Below are 24,127 nucleotides of genomic sequence, written 5' to 3' on the forward strand. Positions count from 1 at the left end.
ACCCATGTACCACCAGTCTGGAAAAAGGACATGAAAGTATATAGAACAGTGGGTTGAATTCACTAATGAAGATGGAGATAAATCCTTTCCAGAAAAAGGTAATGTTGACATAGAGAGTTTAAATAATCTCAGAAAAAGTTTAGAGAAACCTGAAAGCAAGGTAGATGCTGATCAATAGCCGTTTTTTCTAAACTGGCACAAGGAAACAAGCAGAAGCAAACAAGGTCTCAGATGCAGGTCAATAATGAGACCCATTGGAGACTGAAATGCTAAAATATATTATGTTAAGCTATGTTTATTGTGTGTGCCTGTTTGCCTAGCCCTTCCTGTGGTCGGTTAATTGAAAAGCCAGATCTTCATCTCCTTGTGGAATTCAAGAAGAGAGGAGGAGACTCATGTGTGAACTGGGCGTGTCCACTTGATCCGGTTCTGTGTTCTGAGTGAGATATGTGCGAGTAGGAGTCCTGCGGAGGGGAGGGGTCTGCGTGGTTGGTCGACAGAGATGTGACTGTTCAGATAGGCAGGGCCTTTAATGTGAGTTTGGAAGCCTGAAGTGCCTTGAATGTGAGTTTGGGGAGTTTGAAATGAGCCCATTTGTGTATCAGGAGCCATTGAAGCTCCTTGATGTGTGGTGTGATGTGATATGTTGTGTGTGAGTTTGATGATGTGTCTGGCTGCTGAGTTCTGGATGATTTGTAGTCTTCTAGTGAGTTGCTTGGTGATCCCAACGTAGAAGGTGTTCCCATAGTGCAACTTGCTGGTGGACTAGGATGTGAGTGACAGTTGTTCTAGTGTTGTTTGGGAGCCATTTGAAGATCTTCCTCAGCACCTTAAGGGTGTGAAAGCAGGGCGCATTGACTTGTGCAGTCACGTCCAGTTTGCTGTTGATGATTATTCCGAGGTTCCTGGCGTGGGTGCAGAGTGTAGATCAGAGTATGGCTGGCAGCCAGTTGGAGCCCCATGGTGATGTTTTCTTGCTGAAGATAACTACTTTTGCCTTGTCAGAGTTGAGCTTGTGACAGTTGGCCTTCGTCCATGCAGGTGGTGAACTTTTTTCTTTTGTTGGGAGTCTTATTAGCTAGAGGTACAGGCAGTGCTTAATTTGAGCTTGTGGTTGGTGGTGAGGCCCATGGGCACTCATTTTTGGGGACAGGAACTTATTTTTCTGCATCAGAAATTTAGCAAGAGGAAGACAGGGAAAAACACACAAAGTTTAAAGATGAAGGAAGAGAAAGACAGACAAAATATCACAAAGGGAGAAAGGAGAAACCTGCAAGAGTCAGATACATTCGCAGGGTGAGTCTGGTAGGGTATTAAAGAAGCATTAGGTAGAATTAAATCGACACAGCCTTTGTATTTGGTGTGCCTAAATGTATTGGCACCGGCTGTGGGCTACTGAGCACAGCTTCAGGCACAGACACTGATTCTTTTACAAACTAAGCATTGGGTACATGGTTGAGACTCGTACCCCTACTGCTCAGCTTCCTCTTTATTTATTTCCCCAAAGTATGCCACAGAAACTTGAGCTAGAGGATGAAAGGGAGGAGGAGGGAATAGAATTTTGAGTTTCCCCATGCATAGCTGCCAAGGTTTCAGATTGCTTATTATTATTATTATTATTATTATTATTATTATTATTAAATTACACTTGTATAGCGCTATCTACCCGGAGGCCTCGTAGCGCTCATGACTGACACTTTATTAGCGCGGGCGCAGGGCAGATCAGTGTGCTTTTGCATACAAGTGTGTTTTAATGGTTTTCCTGAAAGCAAGATGGTTAGTTATTTCCCGAAGAGATAGGGGGAGGGCGTTCCAGAGCCTGGCCGCGGTATGTGAAAAGGAGCGACCACCCCATCGAGCCTTCTTGACTCTGACGGAGGTGGCCAGCTGAAGGGAGCCAGAACGGAGGGAACGCCCAGGAACGTAGGGGGTGACCAAGGTCTGCAGAATTGCGGGACCAGTGTGATGGAAGGCCTTGTGTAAAATACACATAGATTTGAATTGCACTCTCGCCGCAATAGGGAGCCAATGGAGTTCTCTTAAGGCATCCCTAGCTGACTGTCGGCGAGGAAGATTGTAGAGGAGGCGGGCCGCACTGTTTTGGGTGACTTGGAGCTTTTGGATGACAAAGGAAGGGGCTCCCAAAAAAAGAGCATTCCCATAGTCCAGGCGCGATAATATCAGGGCCTGGACCAGTATCCTCCTGGCCTGAAAAGGAAGCAGGGGGAGCACCTTCCGCAGCATCCTCATCAACCCAAAACAGGTGGCTGCAATCTTAGTGGCTTGTACTGAGAAATTCAAGGCTGGGTCAAGCCAGATCCCTAGGCTCTTTATCTGGGGCTTGGGAGTCGGGGGCTCGCCCAGACATGGTGGCCAGATGGATGTAAAAGCGGAGGGGGAAGAATTCCCCAACAGAATGACATCCGTTTTCTCCCCATTGAGTTTTAGACAGGAGGAGTGCATCCATCTGGCGACCGCCTCCAGACAGGGACCTAAGGTGTGGGACGAACCCTCCGCGTGGTCTAAAGAGACCACCAGTTGGGTATCGTCCGCGTAGGTGACAATACGCACACCGAAGGGTTGGACTATCCTGTCTAGAGGCTCCATATAAACATTAAACAGGGTGGGGCTCAGGGAGGAGCCCTGAGGAACCCCACACCTGAGAGAATGTTTAGGTGATACTGCCTCACCCTCAAAGACCTGAAAAAAACGGTCGGTCAGGAAGGACGTCAGCCATTCCAGGGCCGCGCCCGACACGCCCATGTCCGTCAATCGTTGCAACAACGTGACATGGTTCACCGTGTCGAACGCGGCACTCAGGTCCAATAAAATAATGGCGACTTTCCCACCCTGATCCAGCACAGCTCTTGCTTCTTCCGTGACCGCTAGAAGCGCAGTTTCTGTCCCATGTCGTGGACGGAACCCTGTCTGAGAGGCACGCAGGAGACTGTTTGACTTCAGATAGTTTGTTAGGGTGTTGTTTACGTGCCTCTCAAGCAGTTTGCTCAACCAGGGGAGCAGGGAGATGGGACGGTAGTTTGCCAAATTACTTTGGTCAAGATTGGGCTTTTTCAGCAGCGCTCTTACCATTGCGCACTTCCATGGCGGGGGAACGGATTTGGAGGAGATGGAGGTGTTAAGAACATCCAATATGATGGGGCGGATCGTATCCATCGCCAGTTTAAGAGTGTGTGGGGGTGCTGGATCATTGGGAGATCCAGAGGTGACTTTAGCAATCAGTTTATCTAGTGCTGGGGCGTCCAAGGGAGGAATAGTGTCTAGCCTACAAGAAGCCAAGGCATCGGAGGTTGGGAGAGTGGAGGGTTCCAGCTCGTTATTTGAGTCCTCAAATGAGGAGTAGATTGTAAGAATCTTTTGAGAGAAAAAGTTAGCCAGATCGTTGCAGCGGTTTTGGGCGCCCTCAGTATCGGGGCATTCAACTGGGGGGGAAACGAGGGATTTCACAATTTTAAAAATTTCCCTAGGGGCATTGGCGGCTGCTTGAATTCTGCTGTCGTAGAAGGAGGTTTGCGCTAGTTTTAGCTCCTGTTTGTAGAGCCTAATATTGGTTCTATATTCATCCTTCTTAGTTTGGGAATAGTCCTGTCTCCAGGCTCTCTCCTGCTTACGGCAGGCTAATTTCATACTCCTAAGTGCGGGGGTATACCATGGAGCAGCTTTTGGTTTTTTGGTAAGATTGTTGTTTTGAGCAGGAAGAACCATATCAAGTGTAGAGGTGATCCAGCCGCCAAAATTGTTAGCTGCTATGTTGGCATGCATCACCTTCCCGGGGGGGTCTCTAGCCAGAGCAGCTTCCCATGCAGGGAGGGAGAGAGAAGACCATTTCCTAGCTTGGTGTTTGGCGAGACAGTAGGCAGAGGGGAGGGTATTAGTGCGCCAGATGAAAGGTATCACAAAATGATCCGTCCAAGGTAAAGGGATGGGGGGCTCCACTGTGATGTCGTTGATATTACTAAAGACAGTGTCGAGAAGGTGACCTCTATTGTGCGTTACATGGAATCCCTTTTGATAGAGGTCCAATGCTTGAAGATTAGTACGGAGCGAGTTAGCGGCAGTGTCGAGAGGATCATCAAAGTGCAGGTTGAGGTCCCCCAACAGGGTAAGATTAGGTGAGGAGAAGACGACACTGGCAGCCAACTCAGTGATCTTAGTAATAAAATCACTAAGGGCGCCGGGAGGACGGTAGATCAGAATGCCAGAGAAGGTGGTAGTAGGGGAGAGTTCTAGCGAAAATTGAAGACTTTCGCAGGTCGATGAAGTAAATGGGGTGATTCGGCACTTATAATTGTTCCGATAAACAATAGCCAATCCACCACCTCTCCCAATTTGGCGATCCAATCTCTTAAGAGTGAATCCTGGTGGGATGGCTCCAACAATGGCCGGGTCGTTGTCTGCCTGAAGCCAGGTTTCTGTTAGAAAAAGGGCGTGGGGATTGAGCTCCTCAATCAATAAACGTAATTCGGTGTGGTGTTTATTAAAAGACCTACAGTTGAGTAGGAACATTCTCCACTCCTGAACTGAAAAAGGGCGTCGGTTGACGCGAATTGAGGGACTCCAATTACAGTTTTTACAGACAAAATCAGAGAGAGTAGGCAGAACCAGGTGATCACAAGCCGGACTAGTAGCATAACGTAGGGCATGGAGTGTGGAACAGTCATACACCATCGTGGGCGCAGCCCCAGCCATGATAGGCAGGTCTTACCGCAGGTAGCGGGAAGCGTCTGGACGCGGACTGGCGCAGACTGGCTTCTCTCTGGCGCCTCTCCGGCGCGTCTGCGGCGCTACCGCTGCGCGTCACCGCTGCGCGAATGAGCGAGGGACTAAGTAGGTTAGGCGGAGTGGGAGACTAGCGCGTCAACCCACCAAGTATGGCCGCCTCCAATGGAGCAACCAGGAAGTAGTGCTGCTTGCCTCCCTCCACATCAAACAGCGCTAGAAGCTGCGGTGGACCGGGGAGTGAGCGAGCACACAGCAAGTAATTGATTACACTATACACAAAGTATTTAAAAACGGTCTAAAAGCAATTTTTTAGCAGGAATACAAGAACACGCTTGTAGCAGTCCTCCTTGCTACCAAGCGCTAGCGCGATGAATTTGTGAGTCAATTTCGAGCGCGCTTCAGGCCAGCCCTTTAGTAATCAGGGCGGAGTGGGAGACTAGCGCGTCAACCCACCAATGTGTGACATTTTCATAATTTCAGTGTAATTATGAGTGACATTTCAACGACTACGAGTGACACTTTCTCGTGAGCAAAATCAAGCAATGAGGACTAAAGAAACATATAAATATCAGAAATTACACCCATTTGAGCAACGAAAAACTCTAAGAATAGCTTAAAACTCCTGCAAAAACACCAGGAATGGAAGGGCACTAACCTAGTGTCCTAATATAGTGGTTATGTTATGTTATTATTATACTTCTATAGCGCACAGCCACTCCACGGAGTATCCCGGCGCTTTATCGAAGAAAACCCAACCGAAGAAGGGAGAACATAACACTGAAAGGAGACGCAGATACAGGCAGCAACACCCAGTTAAGGGAAAAGCCAAGTCTTAAGGGCCTTTCGGAAAGACAGAAGGCTAGAGGCCTGTCTCAAAGAAATTGGAAGGTCATTCCAAGCATGAGGAGCTAAGTAGCGAAAGGACCGTCCTCCTGCTCTGGCGCGTTTGATAATGGGAACACTCATTTTAGATAGGAACGAAGATCTGAGAGATCTGGAGGGGTGATACCAGGACAATCGTTTGGAAATATATTTGGGGCCTATACCATGTAGGGCCTTAAAAGTCGTGGTCAAAGTTTTAAACAAAATCCTTTTAGCAATAGGTAGCCAGTGTAGGGTTGAGAGAAGATCAGTGGCTCTGGCTTTTCTTGGAAGGCCAAAGATGGCTCGGGCCGCAGAATTCTGGGCAATTTGTAGACGCCTAACCAGATATTTGGGAAGTCCCAGAAACAAAACATTTGCATAATCCAGCCTAGAGCCGACCAGTGCTTGGACAATGATTTTCCTATGCTGGATGGAGACTAAAGGGAGAAATTTACGAAGCATACGAAGGATGCCGAAACATTTCCCAGTGAGAGATGAAATGTGCGGTCCAAAAGATAACTCATTGTCAATAATAACTCCCAAATTTTTGGCCTTCAAGGATGAGGTAGTGGGAGGGAACATATCCTGCGGCCACCAGGGTTTCCAATCAGGCTCAGAGGTACAACCAAAGAAGAGCAACTCCGACTTGTCGGAGTTGCACTTCAGTCCATGACGTCCAAACCACTCAAAAACCGCGCTCAGACAGCCCCTAACCTGGGCATTGTCAAACAGACCATCCTTGGTGCTGCTTGGAAGCTGTGCATCGCTGCAGCCAGGCCCCAGGTTCAGGGGTTTTGAAGGTAGGCGGAGGTGTGAGAAGGTTACATACATGAAGGGGTACCACCTGAAGGGTTTGTGTTGCTGGAGTCATGCCCCAGATTTAGGGGGTTTGTAGGAAGCAATGGGGTGTGAGAAAGCTTCATAATGTTGCATGACACAGACCCTTGTGACTTTGGCCCCTTTTTGTTGCCAGCTCACACTTGGAATTTATAATTGATGTCTTGTCAAGTTGAACATATGGCTCCACAGGCCTCCTGCTAACTTCCTCAAGGTGGGATGGAAGATGGTACTGCAATTGTTTTACAGAAGGGTCATCTTAGAAATAGATTTTAGGTTAGTGAGCTTCTTATTTGGAGATGTTTGCACACTGTGCTGGAAATGGAAATCATTTTACTCTGGCCATCCGCAAATTCCAAGTGTGAGCTGGCAGCAGAAAAATGTTTTGCTTACGTGTTAAGGCGTCGATTGTATTTACAGTATCAGCAATTATTAAACTCTGATGGATTATTTATTTATTTAATGCATTTTTATATAGCGCAGACTTTACCCGAAGGTGTCAGAGCATAGATGAATGGAAAAAATAAATAAATGAACACGAAGCAAATACGTAAACAGTCATATATTAAACGTTTGATTATCGGTGTTTTACTGCTACCTTTACAACTAACATTAGATGGTATGTACCTGCTTCTATTTATTTGTTCGCCTGAAATTCAGACACAGTCCAGCAGAGGGAGCGAACACAGTCTCATCCCTCCCCCCTTCTCAGAAATCCTTCCCTTCCTCCTTTTCCGCACACCCAAGGCCTAGAGCGCGCAGTACACTCCAACCTCCCCTGAAAACAGGGCTGCTGCCCGGCTACGCGCCTCTCCCAGGACACGGTCTTATAGCCTTGCGCTCCGCCGTCGGCAGTGGTTCTTTTTGCATCACATCCCACCCGTACCCACCATGAATGTGTTCAGATTTCTCGGGGACATTTTCCACCTTCTGGCTATTATCATCCTCTTGTTGAAGATCTGGAAGACCAGGTCCTGTGCTGGTAAGAAACTCAAGCAACTCTGTAGAGCTGTGCAAGTCGTTGAAAGTCAAATGGTAAACAGCTGATCCACTGCAATCACTGCTGGAGCAAAATTACAGCAGGAGCTCCCCGACATGTTGCTAGTTAAACAACATTGAATGTTTTGTGGGGGAGGAGTTTGAAGCAATTTCCTTTGTTTTCTAGAAAACGAAAAACATATCGTAAATGTTCATAGCCCGTCTTTTAAACTTAAACAACTGTGGTTTTAAATTGCCCCGAAATGTGGTTCACGTTTTTAAATAAACAGAAGGCGATTACACTTTCTGGGTGATACATTATAGTTGGACGTCACTTCAAGGGTAAGGGAAATTTTAATTCAAGCTTAAAAATATCTCTATAGAAAGGAATATGTTGATATTGTATTTACTGACAAATCAAATCCGTTCCAAAAAAGAATAAATTGTAATCCTGTATGGAAAGGGAGGCGTGTTTGTTTATGTCCACGTTTTTACTTTTGTAAAGTTGTGAAAGGCAGAGGCGGTTGTGTTGTGCTTGAATATAGTTAAAGTTAAAACGTAAAGCCGTGTTTTCCGAGGGGAGTGAATGCGCATTATTTATTAATACTGAAATAGTGTTGGGGCAATTTTTTGTACAGTACTTTTTGTATTATCCCCTGAGAGCTGGAGGAAGCCGTTGGTGACGTGGAAGCAGAGATTCTCAAAACTTTTCCTTAAAAAAAAAAAAAAAAGGAAAACCGCATGAAAGAAACAGACACGTTTACAAAACGCCCCGACATTCGGGTGCCCCCAGTTTCGGAAACGCCGGTGTAAGGAGGAGGTGTCGCCGGATATTTATATTTTTAGCGTTTCTTACGCCGTCTCTTTTCGTCACTGAGTGCTGCGCCTTCACGTTTCTCCGGGCCGATTGAGTTGTGTCTCTTCTAGAAACGAAGGGGGCGCGGCCTAGTGCTTCCTCTCAATCCCCGAGCTTGCGTGATAAGCACGGCCGGGACGGGGAAGCGAAAACTTCGGTTAAATATTTCTAATGGAAACGCTGCAATGTTTTTTCTGTTCATGCGGGGGGCAAGGAAAAAGTGTTAAGAGTCATCGGATCCAGTATCCCGGCACTGGCATGTTCAATTGTACAAATTAAATGAGTTGCAATCGTCCGCAAGCATGGAATTGTGTGGCTGCATTTTCATACTGAATACATCCTGTAGCTTTCAGAGGTAAAACTGCTTTACGTATTATGGAAAGTAAAAGCAGGCATAACGCACACGATCATTTTTACCAGTTAATGGACCTTGGATGCTGCATTAGTTTTGGCCTAAGATAGGCTCAGTTCAATAAAATCCCCTTTATGCTTAAAATAAAAGAGGAGGCGATCCGTGAATTGGATGCGCTGGCTGCTTAAATCTGTAAACTATCTGGATACGACTCGTACACTATGGAAGAGCCTGCTGCCCCGCGAGTCTGCTACTTTGTGTCTTACTGAGCCCCCCAGGGCCAGTATTACGAACCAGTCTAGTAATGACTATCCCCCAGATTCATCAGTCATGTTTTGCGAGTCCTTAATAGCGAATTTTAAGGAATCGCTATGAAAGACTCGCAAAACGGGATGCATGTGGAAATCGCAATATTTTTAGATATTTCTACTGCTTCCTGATTTGCTAATTGCTAATCGCAAATAAGGAATGGCTTTCCCATTCATTCCTATGGGCCTAAAGGCCCATAGGAAAGAATGGGGAGTAATTCCTTATTTGCGATTCGCAATTAGCGAATCGCAAATAAGGAAGCAATTTCAAGGGTGCCATGGTGTCCAAAGGACACCCTGTTGCACCACTGAAATGGTAATGTACACTGGTGTTGCGCACACACATGTCCCAAGGACATGTGTGTGTGTAACATACAACTCAGTAAAATGCACTAAAGTGCATTTTTCTAAGTTTTTGCTATTTACCACGTAGTTAGACTTCGCTGTAAATAGCGTCCCTAAATTGCGAATTCGCAATTTTGAAATGGTTCATTCATTGCATTTAAGGAATCTCAAATTGAGATTCCTTAAATACAAATAATCGCAATGTAGCGATTTCTAAAATTGCGATTTTTGCATTTGGGATGCATCATCCCAAATGCAAAAATACCGCTGGCAAAGGGCCAGATTCTCAGAATCTGGCCCTTTGCGAGCGGATTTCGGTTTGATGAATCTGGCTGTAAGTGTATGTACTACCATGGAACATATCAGGCTCGGGTAGAAAAATAGAGGATGAGGACTGGCTGAAGTTTGTTGCGAAATATGACATATGCTGCTTCCAAGAAACATTGGCCCTTGATGGAATTGGCGTTAATGGGATTCTTGATAGCAACATTCAGGTTATCTGTCCTCGGAGGGCTCACTGTGTGGGTGTCGTATAAGCTAGAATACAGGGTAGCTCATACGTGGTTCAGCTAAATTCTCTTCTAATATCCAACCTGTGAGAATTTGGCTCACTGGCCCAGATTGTGGGGTGATTGATATTGTGAATGTTTATATTTCACCGGGTTGGGCCCCAGAGGTTCATGCAATCGGGAGGAATTTTGTATCTTGCGTCCATAGTATTAGGGAGGACGAGGCTATTAGCAAGGTAATTGGAGGGGGCGAAGTATGTGTTACTGATTTGTGGAGATCTTAGCACACAACCTTGGGATACTATCATCAACAATGAAGTCATATTGGAAGACCATTGTTAAGGTATTCCTGAGTCTATGCTCAATTTTAAATCCACCAGGAAGAGAGGATCATTCTCTGAGCTCCTGATAAATTTCCATGTGTGCTTAATTAATGGCCCTACCCCTTCAGATAGCACTGCTAGGGCAACGTTTAATAATGGGAGAAGTTTGTCAATAATTGACTATATCCTAATTAATATAGAGGGTTTGGAATGTGTTCACAATAGGACTGTTGTCAGGAGACTGGAGAGCGATCATGACCCTCTGGTACTTTGTTTGGAATCAGGCCTGAGGTGGGGAGCCGAAGTATATAGTTCAGTGGAGGGTAGTTACACACATGTAATTGTTGCATCCAATAGTAGAAAGAGAATATGGTGGAGTAGGGAGAAATATTCACAAGTACTCCCATTGTTAAAGAATATAATGATTAAGCATAGTTCCACAACTCTAAACTCCTTAAGATGATAAAGGTGTAATTCTAGCAGCTTACAATTGGATGGCAAAGGAGCTGAAGGCTTTGTGGTGTAAGCCCATTTGTCCCGCAGCGCCTTCGTTGGATGGCAGGAAGAGGAGCACATGGGTTACCTGGTATGATGAGGAATGTCTCAGAATGAAGGGATTTGTTTCACGCCACCATAGCCCACATAGCAAATCGTTATTCTAACAGTATAGAGGTAAATACAAACGCCTTCTGAGAACTAAGAATCAGCTGCACCAATTGACTCTATGGGAGGAATTGAAGGAGGCCTCACAGAAAAATAAACTCCAAAACATTCTAGGACCTGGTATCAAAGGTTGAAAAGGGGTCAGTGAACACTATAGAAACTCACATTGAGCCATCTGCATGGATTAGCAACTTTAGTAACTTATACAGTGCCAACCCCACAGTCCCCCTTTCTTGGGCTTTGGGTAATTAATATCTCGGTCCCAGAGATGGTGAGAGCCTTGATTGATGTGAAGAAACATAAAGCTCCTGGCCCCAATATGATGCCTATTGATATCATTCGGGAAGAGGCGCATTTGTGGGCCAGCACTCCTACTAGAGTGTTTAATTCAGTGATTGTTGGTAACACTGTAGCCCTTTCATGGCGCTCAGCTATCATTCTGCCGATCTATAAGAAAGGTGATCAATCTAGCCCATCCAATTACCGTCTGATCTCTTTCCTGGATGTCCCAGGGACAATTTTGGGGAAAGTCCTGCTTAACTGCCTCCAGGGGTGGGTTGCTGCTTACAGTATTATGACAAAAGCACAAGCTGGATTTAGGCCAGTGTCGGGACCATTGAACAGGCTTTCTAGTTATATGTGCTCTCCTACAAGTTCATGGTGGTGAGGAAGTCATCGCCGTATTTAATATTTGTGGATCTGAAAGCAGCTTTTGATTTAGCCAACAGAGAGAAGCTGTGGCGATCCCAGGTAGACCTGGGAGTTGACCCATCTTTAGTTATGGCCATACGGGCCTTACATACTAGTAGTAGAGCCAAAGTACGGTGTGGTCTGGGTGGGGAGTGCACCGAATCTTTCCCGGTCGAAAAAGGTGTCCAGCAAGGGTGCGTGCTGGCTCCCTTACTATTTATTTAAAATGATGCAGTGAACTATTTTATGGAAGAACCCATAGATATCCCCGCAGTAGCCTGGAAATGGGTCCAATATTATTATACGCGGATGACGCAGTACTAATGGGCACTAACAGAAAATGCTGCCCATAGGCTACTAATACGCTTTGTAGAATATTGTGACAAGAAGCCATTGACTATTAGTGGTAGCAAAACAAAGAGTATGGAATTGAGGACTTCTCCAAGTTTTAAGCGAAAGCCCTCGGTTGAAGGTGTTCCTTTAGAAATTATTAAGCAGTTTGGCTATTTGGGAATATGATTCTCAGAGAATTTGTGCTGGGGCAGTCAAAGTCAGAATGCTATGCTAGTTTTGAGACAATTAGCTGCAGCAGTTTTAAAGTTTTAGGCATAAGGCTGGTTTCTAGAAGCATCAGTGTTCTTTTGCAAATACATAAGCAAAGGGCAGTGGGGGCTGTACTGTATGGTGCATAACTATGGAGTTTTGCAAACCTTTGCTCACTCGAAGTAGTTGAGAATAACTTCATTCGAACTGTCCCGGCGCTTGGTCCAGGCATCCCTCTAGCAGTGCTTTATGCAGAGCTAAATTTGACTCCAATATTAGAAATCATCGTTCTCGGGCCAATTCTCTACTTGGTTAGACTGGTAAGAAATCCTAAGGCAGCATTTTACCTAGAAACTCTAGAAGAAGTTACAGCCAGCAGCACTTGCCAGGGCTCTACATGGTTGTCCCATGTACAAAAACTTTGAAACAGCTACAGATGTTGACCTTGTGGAAAGCATCTGGTAGAATCAGACAGGATACTGCAGATTTGATTAAAGAACGGTATCATGAATAAATGCAGTTAAAAACATGCCGGGAGTGCCTTGTATCCCGAGCAATTATTTTAGCAACACCTGTGGCCTCTCGTGCTCGGAATATTTGGATGTGCTCTATCCTGAATTTAAGAGAACATTGTATCTAAAATTACGGTTGGGTATCTTCCAGACCAGGGATTTTCTCATACTTATTCATTTACCCGAACGTCGATATGAGTGCTGCGATTGTAGCTTCGATAGTCTGGACAATTCAACCGATTTTTATTCTGTTTTGCCCTAAATATGATGCCGCACGGCAGAGGTGGCTCCTCCACCTTTTTAAATCTTATGGGGTTAGATTAGTTAAACCAACAACAGCGCTATGTTTTAAACCAGTTGACAAGACCATGGTCACTTTGTAGCATCATATTTATGGGTTATGTGGCCTTGCCTGAGAGAGCTGCGTACCCCACTAGGTATTAGCTTAAGTAGATAGGCTCTGCGGATCTGGGTGTCTTCCATAATGGAATACGCTGCTAGCCCTTGTATACATTGCACAATTCTGTACCATTTGTGTGCACTGCACTTCTTTTCCCTAGGTGTGTTGGCAGACTGTTTTACACCTGGAAATTTTACAACTCCTAAATGCTCCCAAGCTTTTTAACTGACAGTGAAGCACGTTTTACTCTCTCTCCGGTTGTTGCCTCCAATGGTAATGCATACTTTTATTGTTCCACTGCACTTGCACATTTTTGCATTCGAAGAATGTATATGTTTTTTAGGTTGTATGCCTTTGATGAAAATGCGTACTCTTAGCATCTTACTGTACTTGCATTTTAAAGTATCTGATGAATTTGATGATGTCTATTTTTTTATCCGGATCTGGCTAGTTTGCACAGAGTTTTTATATTGTATTTTCTAAAATATTGTAAAGCTGTCAGCTAAAACAATAAATAAAAGTTGATTTTTATTGGTGCTTTTTTAATCTCATTTTTCAGAGCTTCATGAACAGCTCAAGAGCAATGCCAGTCCGTGTTTACCTTTTCTGGCACAGAGGCCTAGGGCTTTCTTAAGGCTTAAATATGTCTACATTAACGAGCATATTCAAAGAAACATATGAAAATAACAGTAACTACAGGCAATGTTGTAGTTATTATTACCCTTTAGAACCTGGGATAATGCACTGTGCGTTTCTCCCACAAATGAAGAGGTTCATTGAGATGTGTAAGAGTGGGTAAAGTGCCAAAAATGGTGCACCAAAATAACATTAGGCAGTGAGAGGTTATGATTATCATATTAGGTGCTGCAAAGATACCAGTTCACGTTAGTAATTCTGGTTTTGTTTTGTCAATGGTTTTCGCAAAACTTTGTTTGGGTATATGCTGGACCCTCGTTGATCTAAACAAAATAATATATATCATTTGCTACAGGCAAACGTGTTTTTTTTTGGTCTAAAAACACTCATTTCCATAGCACTCATTGGCACTGAAGGGAACTAGTTTGTGAGTGGATGTGTTCCTTGTGAAAGGACAACTTGTAGAGACGCCAGCCAATGGCTTAAGTGGGCTGATGCATTGCCCCTTAATGCATGCTGGAGTGGTTGGACGAAAATGTGAATGACACCAACCAAAGACTAATGGATGCAGTCTAGCGGAAACACCTACAACTAACTATGCTATACACATAATTTTAGTAAAATCAAAAGTTCTGGCGAACACAGTCATAAACAAGCACTGGCGTTGCCAATAGGTTTCGCATTTGGAAAGTTGGAGCTATTGGTTTTGTAAATGACATTTTATATTTATATATCGTTATTGGCATTGTCAATACCAATATATAAATATAAAATGTCATTTACAAAACCAATAGCTCCAACTTTCCAAATGCGAAACCTATTGGCAACGCCAGTGCTTGTTCATGGTTAAAGTGAATCGCATTGGCTTCGAAGCGCCTCTGTAGCCGTTGTGAACGGGTAGCATTTGCTACGAGTGGTTTTAGTTAGTCTTTTCTGGCACGTTGCAATCAACATGACAACCGAGTATGCTGCTATTAAATTATCTTGTTGCTTTCTCCTCATAAATTTACAGTGTTGATATGCTGGCAAATGGCCGGAGGGAAGCCGGATGGGGGCGGGAGAGCCTGGTGGGGGGACGGGAATGCGAGCGAGGGGAGGAGAAGTGTGGCAGGCGGAAAGTGAATCGCATTGGCTTCGAAGCGCCTCAGTAGCCGTTGTGAACGGGTAGCATTTGCTACGAGTGGTTTTAGTTAGTCTTTTCTGGCACGTTGCAATCAATATGACAACCTAGTATGCTGCTATTAAATTATCTTGTTGCTTTCTCCTCATAAATTTACAGTGTTGATATGCTGGCAAATGGCCGGAGGGAAGCCGGATGGGGGCGGGAGAGCCTGGTGGGGGGGGCGGGAATGCGAGCGAGAGGAGGAGAAGTGTGGCAGGCGGATTAGGAAGATGCGCGGAGGGAAGCCGGATGGGGGCGGGAGAGCCTGGTGGGGGGGGGGCGGGAATGCGAGCGAGGGGAGGAGACGTGTGGCAGGCGGATTAGGGAGATGCGCGTGCTTGTGTGGTCACGTGACCCGCTTTTGTGGTCACGTGACTCACATGCACTGTGAAAAAACCGCAGTGGTTTGACGAGTCGATGGAGCACTTGAATTCTCGCCTATTACATTCGCAAGTGAATGATAATAGGCGAAACCTAAAAAGTCTATCAGTCTAGCATTGTCTGCAAGCCTCCTGCCTTTAAGAAAGAAACAAAGAATTAAGGAGGAAAAAAGGAAGGAAGCGGAAGAAACTTGCTTGTGTGTGGATGTGCTCCTTGTGAGACAGCAAAATGCAGTAAGTAAAAGTGAAGTTAACCAGTGGCTGAAGTAGGCTGTATTCTGAAGTAAGCATAAGCAAAATATGAATGACAAAACAACAGACCAATAGATAAAGAGAGGTGGCTGAAAGCTCCAATGCATAATTATATTATACATATTTGAGAAAAATCAAAAGGTCTTGCTAACGTGAGGCCTAAAAAGGGGCAGGTTCAGGGGAAAAGTTCCTTACCTGTTTTATGTTGTGTACTACATTCATGATGATGTATCACAGTGCTTCTCAAACATTTTAGAACCACGGCCCAGTTTTTAGAACACTCGGCTCTCGCTCATCATAATACCCAAAATATTGTTCATCTTGCAGACACCAGAATTATTATTATTATTATTATTATTATTGTCAGTTTATATAACGCCAATTCACCGGCAGGTCTCAGGGCGCTTTTGACCACAAAACATAACAACCTAATCAGAACAAGGACCGGATAGAGACTATACTGGGTTCAGCGCTTCTCTAAATAAGATAGTCTTTAGGGCTTTCCTAAAGTGGAGCCGGTTTCCATCTTTACGAAGAGCCTCGGGCAGTTTATTCCAGATCCTAGGCAACAAGACCGAAAAGGATCTTCCACCTTTTGTGGTCAGAATCCAGTCATAATTCATCCGACTTCGCTATGGCCTAGACTCTTGGCATTAATAGATCAGTAGTAACTCTGGTCTTATACTCTAATTTAATTTGTAACTTGATATAACCCGGTCAACCTAATCTGTTATCTTGGAACTCTGGGATCCTGCCATTCTGCTTTACTTGACTGAAACCGCCCCTCAGTCCTTTTTGCTCCTTCACTATGCCTATTATATCACTTTGTTCAGTTCTCTTTCCCAACTTGACGACTAGAGACGTCAGCCTCGTGTAAGCACTTACTCATATTGGATGGTTATAGATTCATCCATGAATATATGATGTTTTATCCTAGCCCCTCACCAGACACTTTCTCATGTACCACCAACTGTCTAGACTGGATGTTCTCAAATTCCATCTGAATCACCATATTGATAAAATACTATAAAATGGATAAGCTACCCAACCACTCTGATTGAACCATTTTACCTCAAAGCAAACTATAGGATTTTCAAGTGGACTATCCTATACTATTGTTGATTCGAACCTGCCATATTGTGTTTTACCTCCTTAATTTCCTAGTTTAGGCTTCCTGCTTTGGCTCTCCAGCTAGTTCAAAATTCCTTTCTCTAGTTAAACTTTTAGCAATTGTTAATTTGCAACCTGCCACCAAACTAGCCATCTTGTTTAACTTTAGACTTGGGGTACTCAATATGAGTGCAGTCCCTCTAAATTACTACTCATCTGTTGATCAGGACAATGCTAAGTGCTGTCAGTATAGTATCACAATTAAATTTGCTTCCGAGGCAGTGCTTTACCACATAATCTCTCCAGTACCACTTGGGAAGAATGATAAATACACATCAACCTGCAATTTCACTCTCATGGCTAACCTAATGAAGAGGTTTGAATATTGGAGACTGCTGCTTATAGCTCCCTAGGATTACACAGTACATGACTACAGAAGTAGACTCATGAGGTCCAGGAGAGGAAAGAGAGACGGAATACTGAGATTGCCAAATTGTCCGAGCTTGCATCACCTGAAAAGTATATATAAAGTATATTATAAAGTATGTATATATATATATATATATAAAAGTATTTATACTTTTTGTTATAGTTTCTCTACTCCGCTGGAAACAAATTGTATGATGCTTATACACATTGGTAAATTCTTGAAGTCAGACTGATTGCAGGGTTAGAAGATGCATACGGGCTAATGGGTAAAGGAGGCGCAAAGGTAAGCATGAATGGAAATGCATACAGAGGACCAACCTGTTGGTAAATCATCGTTTAATTGCGGAAAGAGAACTCATAGCTACTACGTACGTATCTAATGTAAGTTAAAATGCTGAGTATAAGAGTTGTATGATCCAACCACAAGTGACACGCCTGAGAGCTCCTTTGCAGGAAAACTATTAGGACTGAGATGACAGGATTTTTTTTATATGAAGGAGATGTCTGGAAGCACCTTATTTTGTTTCGTGATTTGATTTTAAATCAATCAACCTTCAAGCATTTGTGAAGCGCACTACATACCCGTGAGGGTCTCAAGGCGCATGGAGGTGGGGAAGCTGCTACTGTTTGAAGAGCCAGGTCTTGAGGAGTCTCCTTAAGGTTAGAAGGTCTTCGCTTTGTCGTAGGCGAATGGGGAGGGTGTTCCATGTCTTGGCGGCGAGGTGGGAGAATGAACTGCCGCCGGTGGTCACTCTTCGGATGCGGGGGGCGATGGCGAGGTCTGCAGAGGCCAAGTCGTCTGTTGATGTACGCTGGTCCGGTGTCGTGGAGTACCATTTGTGCGTGGGTGAGGAGCTTGAAGGTTATCCTCTTGTTGATGGGGAGCCAGTGCAGGTCTTTCAGGTGGTTTGTGATGTGGCTGCGGCGGGTGATGTCGAGGATGAGGCGTGCGGAGGCATTCTGGATGTGTTGGAGTCGTGTCAGGAGTTTGGCCGGGGCTCCTGCATAGAGTGCGATGCCGAAGTCTAGTCTATTGCTGACGAGGGCTTGGGTGATCGTCCTTCTAGTTTCGGTGGGGAACCACTTGAAGATCCTGCGAAGCATGCGGAGGGTGTTGATGCAGGAGGAGGAGACGGTATTGACCTGCTTTGTCTTGGAGAGTGTGGGGTCGAGGATGACCCCTAGGTTTCGTGCGTGGTTGGTGGGTGTAGGGGGTGCTCCTAGTGCCGTTGGCCACCAGGTGTCGTCCCAGGCCGAGGGGGTGGGGCCGAAGATGAGGACCTCTGTCTTGTCCGAGTTCAGCTTCAGTCGGCTGTCCCTCATCCAGTCGGCGACAGCCTTCATTCCTTCGTGGAGGTTGGTTTTGGCAGTGTTGGGTTCCTTGGTGAGCGAGAGGATCAGTTGTGTGTCGTCGGCGTAGGAGATGATAGTTAGGTCGTCTGGTGGGCGATGGGGGCCATGTAGACGTTGAACAGCGTTGGGCTGATAGATGAGCCTTGGGGTACGCTGCATATGATCTTGGTGGTTTTGGAGCGGAAGGGGGGGAGGCGGACGCTCTGGGTTCTCCCGGAGAGGAAGGAGGTGGTCCAGTCCAGGGCCTTTTCTTGGATTCCGGCATCGTGGAGGCGTGCTCTTAGTGTGCGGTGGCAGATTGTGTCGAAAGCGGCTAACAGGGCCAGGAGGAGGAGAGCCGCGGTTTCTCCACTGTCGAGCATGATCCTGATGTCGTCTGTGGCGGCGATGAGGGCAGTTTCCGTGTTGTGGTTGCTGCGGAACCCGGACTGGGATGGATCCAGGATGTTGTTCTCTTCGAGGAAGCTGGTTGTTTGTTGACTGCCTTTTCAATGACCTTCACTGGGAACAGGAGCAGGGAGATCGGTCGGAGGTTCTGGAGGTCCTTGGGGTCCGCCTTGGGTTTCTTTAGTAGGGCGTTGCTCTCTGCATGCTTCCAGCTCCCCGGGAAGGTCGCTGTCTCAAAGGAGATGTTGATGGTTTTCCGGCGGTTGAGTGCAATGGTGCTGCTGGCTTTGTCGAAGATGTGGTGTGGGCAGGGGTCTTATGGGATCCGGAGTGGACGGTGTTCATGGTCTTGATGATGTCGTCATTGTTGATGTTGGTCCAGGCGAGCAGGCGGTTGGTGCGGGTGGTGGTCGTGGGAGTGGGGCTGTCGGATGTTGCAGAGGTGGTGACGGTGTCGAAGCCGTCGTGGATGTCTGCGATCTTGTGATGGAAGAAGGTGGACAGCGAGTCGCACAGGTCTCGTGATGGTGGGATGTCTTTGGTGTTGGAGCTGGAGTTGGAGAGTTCCTTCACAATGCTGAAGAGCTCTTTGTTGTTGTGTGCGTTGTTGTCTAGGCGGTCCCTGAAGGCGGTCCTTTTGGCGGATCTGATGAGTTGGTGGTGTTGGCGAGTGGCGTTCCTGTGAGCTGTGTAACTTTTCGGGTTTTTTTTGCGGGTCCAGTTTTTCTCTAGTTTACGGCAGGCTCGCTTGGAGGCCTGGAGGTCTTCGGTAAACCAGCTGGCTCTCTTGCTGGTGTGGGTGGGCTTCTTGAGCGGGGAGAGGGTGTTGGCGCAGTCGTTGATCCATTGTCTGAGGCTGCGGCGTCTGGGTCGGTCGGGTCTGGCTCTGGGCTAGGGTGGTGGTTAGCTGGTCCTCTGTGATCTTGCTACATCGAGGCATCTGCTAGGTGCGGTGGTGTATGGTGAGTTTCTGGAAGGTTAAGTGGATGCAGCGGTAGTCGGTCCAGTGTAGTTCGGTGGTGCTGGTGAAGAAGACGTGGGTGCTCGCAGAGAAGATGAGGTCAAGCGTGTGGCCGGCTGAGTGTGTTGGTGCTGTGACGAGTTGTCTGAGTCCGAGGTTGTCGATCAGGGTGGAGGAGTTGGTGTCATTAAATAAACAACAGAAGCGGGTTTTCAGTATACAGGAGTTAATGGCGCTCAAGCTGAATAGACGTAATATTATGTACTCAAAGAATAAATCAGATTAGTGGTGCTGGCAGGAGAGGGGAGACCCCTGAACTCCTCCAATTTTGTATGAAACACTTCACACAAACACAAAGAAACAAAAATTCCTGCACACTCTAGACAAAGTCTGAACACAGTGTGTTAAGTAAATGCAAGAAAACAATAACAGAAATATGTCCCACGAAGGTTCTGGAGTAATTTTCTCCTTTTAATAGGTCATCAAGTCTTAAAGAAAATACACAGCCAGCCGACACGTGTTTTGTTGTAGATATACAAGGTTATTCTACAACTCTTCAGGGCTGGAAGAGATACAAAGTAGATGACCTAAGTCTAAAACATAAAGGTACATGTAATCATGTAAACCCCTGTAAGTTTCCAAAAGGTGGTATGTTAAGTAAAAATCACCCAACACGCGTGGAATCCAAAACGCAAAAACCTATTATGACATACAGAATATATTACGTCATCCGTTCGAGATGATAGGGTGAAATCATGGTGCGAAGTGTAGCAACGTTAGAAAAACACATTACGTGCCCAGTAAAACTAGGATAAAAAACAGTTGTGACACACAAGTAATTGTTAAGGATAAAAGATTGGGCAACACAACGTAACATTAGTGCAGTAATTGTAAGACGTGTGTCGTGCACTCAAAGTGAAATCTAGTAATTATAATGGATCACTAACGTACCTCAATGGCTGTATCCAAGGTGGTTAAGGCTACAAGAGATAGTCATAAAGGAGAGAAAAGGAAAAAAGTATAGTGAAACAAAGAGGGGAGGGGGAGAGAAAGAGGATGGACGTTACTATTGGATTTACAGAAAAATGAAGTACACTAGAATGAAAAACTAATTGTAAAGGAGAGTATGTTCCCCTTACCCCAAATCCGGTGATAATTCCAACCCGGACGGGTAACCAAGTTCAAAGTTCAGTAAAGGAATCGGAGAGTCAATGAAGGACCCCTGGTAAGGCTGTAGAAACAAAAGTAACAAGTCGCACTAGGTGGCAGAAAAAGTCCAGAGTGGCACCATGTCTATAGTTCTACAAAATAGGTCCGTACTCGAGTCTCAAAAGGGTTCAGAGACCCAGGATTAAAAGTGCCATTAATGTCAAAAGAATCAATTAGAATCCAAGTCGGGGTATACTAAGGAATTAAGCCAGCGAAAGGTTTTATATTAGATTGTTAACACCCCACTAGGTATTAAGATCTGGTCAAACTAAGAAAACAAAAATAAGGACGTCCGATCTTTACTAGACTGTAGTATAATCGACAAAAGGTACTAGTGTAATCTAGTGCCAAGAAATATGGTCTACGTCCCTGTTGTCAGTTAAAACGTCACTGTGACGGGGGAGCCAGCCCAAAAGGAAAAAGGAGACCGCACCTGCAGGCATCTTAACCCGATTGTGCTTCAATTACTTATCATGGGGAAACACCAACATAATCCCAAAATTTCCGGAGGATCAAGAAACTTCAGAATGCCTATAGTCTCAGGGCAATGAATTCTATTAATCGGCAGTATCAAGCAGGACAAAAACACGGGTGCGTGTTTCGTCAGTATCTACGGAGGTTAGAGAGTTGAAGGGTAATAAATCATAAGTGCAAGTCCGTATCATTTAAAAGGGAAGATGACAAAAACTTAACGAAACCCTGTCAGGTACATACCCGGTGGCAGGATCGCCCTCGTTTTGTTGTCGTTCGAAATCCGGAACAGCCTAACACAATCCGGAAGTGATTAAGAGCATTCTTCCAGCGCGAAGGCTAGAACGCTAAGCTTCGCGCAGGTTTCTATTGGAGTGATGGCCAATAGGTTGCCAAATATCCGTCGATCCCATTGCTAGCAACACTAACAACCCAATAGGATTATGAAAAACCCTCCTCTAAAGTATATGGTAAAAATTACCGGAGAATTGAGTACATGGGTATTACTAAAAAGCGCCAAACTTACGTTTTAAATATATCGCAGAGTTAATGCTCCCAATATTTATGGGCCAACATAGGGGCAAATTCACCCTCGAAATTCACTAGGTGAAATTTGAAAAACGAGAAAGGTGCCCTCCCCATGGTAATGTCTTCACCACATGTAACTTAGTAAAATAAAAGAATACGAACTCGTTGAGCGGTCGAAACGAGACCACAAAGGTAAGTAAAACAAGGCGCAACTTCCCTAAAGATTATGGCAATCCAAAAAGTCACTCAAGAAGGCGTCAAAATTAGATAACCTGAGTGTAAACTCACGCTACTTTCAAAATAACTCGTTGTGATGAAATCCGTGTGGCATCACCGTACTCTGACTGCTCACACGAAGGGAGATGCGCTAAAAAAATATCGATAGGGTCAAATGTAATAGTATTGAAGGCTATAGTTGTAACGTCCAGTTAAGTGACAGGTCAGAGGTAGAAAGGCAAGTACGTAACCAGGCAAGGGCCTTGATGAAAATATACACTAGCACAGTGATAGCATAAGGACTCTACAAATGGTGATACTGTATTCTTAAAACGTTCATTCAATTATGACCGCACGTGAGAGTTTACAACATCCACTCCACGTCCTGTCAGTCAAATCCAGTTAGCTCCCCAGGAAATATTGCATCTCCGGGTCACAGTTGAGTCCCCGCCCAACTGTATGTAAGCGCATAATCCATAATGCTTCTGTGCATCTTAGGTGCAACTCTTTATTGCCACCTCTCAGATTAACTGGAATGTGGTCAATTCCAAAGAAAACAAATTCTTTTTTGGGGCCTTGCGCAGTACATACAGTAGCGTGAATGGCCACTGGGTATTTCGCATTTTGTTGTAAAAGGGCTCTTACATGTTCATAATCCTGTCTTTTAAGCATCTGATTGTACTGCCCACATATTGAAGCCCACATTTGCATTCAATTACATAGACCACATACTGGTTGGTTTGGCAGTTGATATTCATTTTGATGTCATAAGTCCTGTTATCACATCCCTTAAAGCTTTTGGTTCTGTGTTTAGCCCACCTGCATACCCCGCAAAAACCACATTTGTGGAAACCAGTATTGGGTAACATCAGCCAAGTCCCCATTGTATCAGTCCTGGGTACTGTGGGGTTTAGTCTATTACATAAAGTCCTTCCCCCTCCTAAAAGTAATTTGTGGTTGTATTGTGATGTGGGAAGTCAGGTATGGTTAAATGTTGTGCGGGCTCCCATGTCATGTCTCCCCATTTGGCCGTCATCTTTGCCACTATGGATCTGTGTAGTAGGAACCCCCGGGAGGGAGTCCGTCCTCTGAGACCAACGTCTCATACAGCACCAGCTTGCCGTCTCGATAGAGGTCTCCTAATGTCTGTACATCCACCCCTTTCCAGTGGTCCAACATGGGTCGCGCAAGAACTCTGTCACCTCCCGGAAAAGCCTCCAGAGGCACAGCGGGCGCAAATGTGAGTACTCATCGGGTAAGAAAGAGGGCTCTGCGAAAGCACTTGTATGCCACCGCCAGCAGCAGTGGGGTGGGCCTCAGAGGTGCCGCCAGTGGGTGGAAAAGCTTAGTAATTCGCTCTACCGAGTACGGCGGCTCCATTGAGGCGGTGTCTTCCCTGCCTCTGTCTGTGAAGTCCCGTAGCATCACATTGAGCGATGAGAAGGAGTGTGGCACATAGAGAGGCAAGTTGACAAAATAATACAGGAGTCTGGGGAGCATAACCATTTTAGCCAGGGCCACCCTGCCCATCGTGGTCAGCGGAAGGGTAGTCCAGAAACGCATCTGTGATCGAAGAGCTGCCACCGCTGTACCCGGGTTGCCGTCGAACAGGTTAGCTGACTGCCTATAGACCTGTATCCCCAGGTACCTGAAGGTGTCAGACTTCCATTGGACCCTTGTGTCTCCAAGACAGTACCCCGGGTCTTCTACCTCTGCACTGAAGGCATAAAGGCAGGACTTGCCCGCATTTACTCTAAGCCCCGAGACAACCGCGAACTGCTCCAGCACCCGGGCCAGCCTCCCCGGCACGCGCGTCACATCTTTAACGAACACGAGCAGGTCGTCCGCATAGAGCGAGACCTGGTGAGTCTCGTCTCCCAGTGGGATCCCCACTCCCAGCATCTGCCGCAGTGTCGCCGCCAACGGCTCCACCGCCAGTGCGAACAGCAGGGGGGACATGGGACACCCCTGACGGGTGCCCCGGCCCACCGACTCAGAGATATATGGGTCCAGTCTCACCCGAACCTCAGGGTTCGTGTAGAGTAGCTGGACCGCCTGCAGGAAACCCTCGCCCAGTTCGTAGCGCGAGAGCACCTCAGCTAGGTACCTCCAT

The 24,127-nt window shown here is 45.7% G+C and overlaps 1 protein-coding gene across 1 annotated transcript in view; it reads left to right on the forward strand.

Annotated features, from left to right (window-relative positions):
- Positions 1-7,161: 7,161 nt before the first annotated feature.
- The window catches only part of KDELR1 (KDEL endoplasmic reticulum protein retention receptor 1), a 115,523-nt gene continuing 98,557 nt past the window's right edge, over positions 7,162-24,127 (forward strand). Inside the window, exon 1 of the mRNA XM_086930355.1 lies at positions 7,162-7,423. Within this exon, the coding sequence (XP_086786481.1) occupies positions 7,333-7,423 (91 nt within the window). The 5' untranslated portion in view covers positions 7,162-7,332. The remainder of the gene's footprint in view (positions 7,424-24,127) is intronic.

Source organism: Lissotriton vulgaris, chromosome 7 (assembly GCF_964263255.1).
Source record: "Lissotriton vulgaris chromosome 7, aLisVul1.2, whole genome shotgun sequence".
Taxonomy (NCBI): Eukaryota; Metazoa; Chordata; class Amphibia; order Caudata; family Salamandridae; genus Lissotriton; species Lissotriton vulgaris.